Below are 3,830 nucleotides of genomic sequence, written 5' to 3'. Positions count from 1 at the left end.
GGGAGAAACGTTGGGAACAGCCCACTTGAGAATGTTTTTGATTTTCAAGAAAGATTTATATTCGTGTGTATAAATATCTGACATGGTTTTCTGACGTGTCAAAGATATAGCTACAACAGTTTCAGTTTGTGAGTGGCCGTTTCCTATTTTCAATCAAAACCATGGTAAGTTTAGACTACGAGTAACACTAGCCAACACTTGTTCAAAGTCGCAGTTAAAAGTTTGGTTTCTGACTAAGGCATGTTAACGTTGTTAATTCTTTGAGTCTGACTATGTCCATGGATCATTAGGGTCGTTATAGCAACCACCCTAAATGTCCAAACTATTCATGACCAACAAATCGTAGCCGATTAACCTACAGTAGCTTAACACCCCAGATTATTATTGAACGTTTGGCTAGCCTTGTCTGCAAACAAGTCCTTTCAATATGGGGCTAGCCTATTGTTAAGAATTACAAACTTTTTTCCATTCTTTTGTGCAGTTTCTGATATTTTAGCATAATGATTAACTCACTAACCTTCGGTAGGCTGTAAAACACAGGCATAGCCTACTGTACATCCACAGGCTAGGCTATTTAATTCGTTTAACGTAGCCTATGCACGTATGAGAGCCGACGGAATTTTGATACAGGGCTGCATTGGGGTTGGCTGGGGTGGAGTAGCTGGTTGGCTAGGCTCTAGCCTGTTGACATCGGCGGAGGACGATTTCACAGTGTGATACAATCTTCGGAATGACTAAGATTATCATCTTTTCCCAAACAGGCTGGATGGGAGGCCAAATATAGGCTAGTGTAGCCTATTCTTTACATGTATTTATGTTGAAAAGAATAATACAGGTTAGACCTAATTTACAAAACCAAAATCCATGTAGGCTATTGTTTATAATGAAATCATCTTGTTTTCATTGATAAACAAACACCTCATACTACGTCACAGAATGGCATCTTGACACATCATGACCAAACTGATGTGACCTCCCGTCCCGTCAGCGCGAATAATAACGGTTCACGCTTCACGGTCAAAGAGCCTATTCTTTGCGCCCTTGTGGCGGAGTTAAAGGGAACACGCGCTCCCGCGTCGGCTTCAGACATCCATTCCCGGAGAAATGCGTCCGTTCATGCGCGCGGAGTCGAGCGACGGTTTAGGACAGCTATGGCAATATCTGCAGAGATCCGGCATGCACGAAATGCTCCGAAGGAATTTGAGGAAAACTGAGGAATTTAGTGTCAGATATTAGCATAACGATGGAACATTTTGTGGGAATTTAAATATTAATAGAGGTGGGTGTGTGTGCTTTTTGGAACTGTGTTTAGTTTTTCAACAATGCTTTAGTGCAGACATTTCTATTCTTGTTCGTCCGCAGCTGATGGAGACAAATAGACTGTTAAAGTGTCGTCAGATGGATATTATACGATGACGTGTCCTGCAGCCTGGCTCTAAATAGTTTTATATTATCCCTATTAATCATTTTTGCCTCAAAGGAAACGAACGGAGCCGCTCTGCCGGGGTGCCAATGAGGAAGGGAAGAAATAAGCAGCGAGATCCCGGTATCAGCCAGGTGAGCTTAACGCCGTCGCTATAGCCTTGCCGGTCCGGTGGTCGACATCATGGTAGAGACAGGGACGAATGCCTGAGGGGAATAGCAAGGGAATGGGAGCTGACGCTGCCATTGATTTTTATGTGTGTGTAACTCAGTTACCCGATCTCTCTCTCTCTTTCTCTTTCTCTCTCTCTCTCACACACACACATAAACACGAGCTGGTCCCTCTCTCTCTCTCTCGCTCTCTCTCTCTCTCACACACACACACACACATAAACACGAGCTATTCTCTCCGCTCATCCTCTCCGCTGCTTTATCCTTTCAGAGGCGCATCTCGTGAAGCGGTTAAATGCCCTCGCGTGAAGAGCCGTTGCCGCGAAAAAGGAACACATGTCGTTCTTGGTGAGTGCCCGCGCTCTCTCTTTCTCCGTCCACTAATGACACACAGCCGCCTTGGCATGCGCTTCAGATTTCACCTTGCTTCATGTTGACATGTGGACTTCAGGGGGTCATGTTTGTTGTGCATAGCCTTGTGTTTGGGTGCGTTTTTGTGTGTGTGTGTGTGTGTGTGTGTGTGCGCGCGCGCGCGTGCGTGTGTGTGTGTATGTGTGTACTTGATAGATATTAGGGTTATGAGTGATACTTTCTGTCAGTGCTGGTTATTGTACTACCCTGTATCCTTCCCAGGGAGGTTTTAGCATATTAGCGTTCCCCATTAATCTTGAATCCTCTCTAGAGAGAGAGTAGTAGTTCACAATTAGCATCTCCCTCCCCACTTCCCTTCCCCCTCTCTCTCTCTCTCTCTCTCTCTCTCTCTCTCTCTAATTCCCTGTCAGCTCTTTTCTTTCTTTCTTCTCTGTGGTAGTTCATTGCTCATTCCTCCTCCATTGCTACTGTGCTTGTACAGTATTCCTCTGGCAGAGAGCAGCAGAGCTCTGTTCTGCATCTGGTCCGGTCTGAGGACGGGCTCGGGTCGGACCCAGATGTGGTCAGTTTCAGAGCGAGCTGCTGCCCTCTGTCTGTGTGGTACTCTGGGTAAATCTCTTCTGTCCGCCCGCCCAGCGAACACAACCAACTGTCCTCCCAGCAGCCAACTGTCATCACGACTCACGACTTCTCATTCCTGAGAATGGCATGTCTCTCTCCTCCCCCCGTCACACTCTTAGAAAAACAAGTGCTTTGCCTTATCCCGACAAGGGAACGCTTTCTGAAGAACCCATAATGGTTCCATTTACGGTGTTTTTTTCAGAACTTTGTTTTTTTTAGTGAAGCTAACGGTGCAAACCCATGACAGCAACGCGATACGCTTCCATCGCTTTGAGTGGGCGTGTTGTAGCGTGTGGAAATAGCATTTTCAAACTGTCAGAGACGACACCAAACAATCTGATTGGCCGCTGCTGGGAAAAATCGCTCCTCATTTGCATAGGATTCAACCTTTTCCAACTTTTATCGGTCGCGTCGCCCAAAACGGTGGTCTACGTCACAATGGATTGGCTCCCGTTGAAATGCATGGATTTAGAATATCGCGTCACTCGTAACGGTGTCATGGGTTTGCACTGTAAGGCACGAAGTTCTGGAAGGTTCTGGAAGGCACCTGGTTTTCTGAGAGTGTTCCCCTACCTGTCATCTGATTGGGTGTGTCCTGCACACCTGTCCCCTTACCTGTCATCTCATTGGGTGTGTCCTGCACACCTGACCCCTTACCTGTCATCTCATTGGGTGTGTCCTGCACACAGGGGGGGCGTGTCTCATTCCTCATCACTCCTCCTCCTCTCCAATAGGACTGCTCCTGCATCTCCTCCCACTCTCAGGTCCAGCCAATCAGCATAGAGGACCAGTATGAGGACGTCAGTCAACAATGCCTGGTTAGTAAAAGAACAGCGCCCCCCCCCCCACTTTGGGTAGCGCTGCTTTGCAACAGCGCCTCCTGTCTGCCAGGAGTAGTCCTAGGTTAGTGCACTCCTACTGACGTGTAAAAAAAACAGGTTGTCCCATCCACACTCATTCCACAGGCCCAGAGTACCTTGGAGCAGCATCATTCCCCCCCTCTCTGTCTGGTGTTACCTTCAAAACAGTCCCCCAGTTTGACTAGTTGTGTCTTGGAGCAGTGGCCATGCCAGAAGAGTGGTTCCTACCTACCAGTGTGGTGTTACCTTCAAAACAGTCCCCCAGTTTGACTAGTTGTGTCTTGGAGCAGTGGCATACCAGAAGAGTGGTTCCTACCTACCAGTGTGGTGTTACCTTCAAAACAGTCCCCAGTTTGACTAGTGGCATACCAGAAGAGTGGTTCC

General features: G+C 47.3%; 1 protein-coding gene across 3 annotated transcripts in view; it reads left to right on the top strand.

The window, feature by feature from the left end:
• Nucleotides 1-8: 8 nt before the first annotated feature.
• stradb (STE20 related adaptor beta) overlaps nucleotides 9-3,830 on the top strand; it is a 12,449-nt gene continuing 8,627 nt past the window's right edge. The window contains exons 1-4 of one of the 3 annotated variants that reach the window (XM_031558628.1): nucleotides 9-164; nucleotides 1,481-1,557; nucleotides 1,865-1,941; nucleotides 3,321-3,404. In XM_031558628.1, the coding sequence (XP_031414488.1) occupies nucleotides 1,930-1,941; nucleotides 3,321-3,404 (96 nt within the window). In that variant the 5' untranslated portion in view covers nucleotides 9-164; nucleotides 1,481-1,557; nucleotides 1,865-1,929. Of the gene's footprint in view, nucleotides 165-250; nucleotides 1,280-1,480; nucleotides 1,558-1,864; nucleotides 1,942-3,320; nucleotides 3,405-3,830 lie in introns of those variants that run through there. The other 2 variants (XM_031558629.1, XM_031558630.1) reach the window with 2 other exon arrangements.

This window comes from Clupea harengus, chromosome 21, assembly GCF_900700415.2.
Source record: "Clupea harengus chromosome 21, Ch_v2.0.2, whole genome shotgun sequence".
Classification (NCBI taxonomy): Eukaryota; Metazoa; Chordata; class Actinopteri; order Clupeiformes; family Clupeidae; genus Clupea; species Clupea harengus.
The sequence above is the reverse complement of the archived record's forward strand: the minus strand, read 5'-3'. Positions and strand labels throughout refer to the sequence as shown.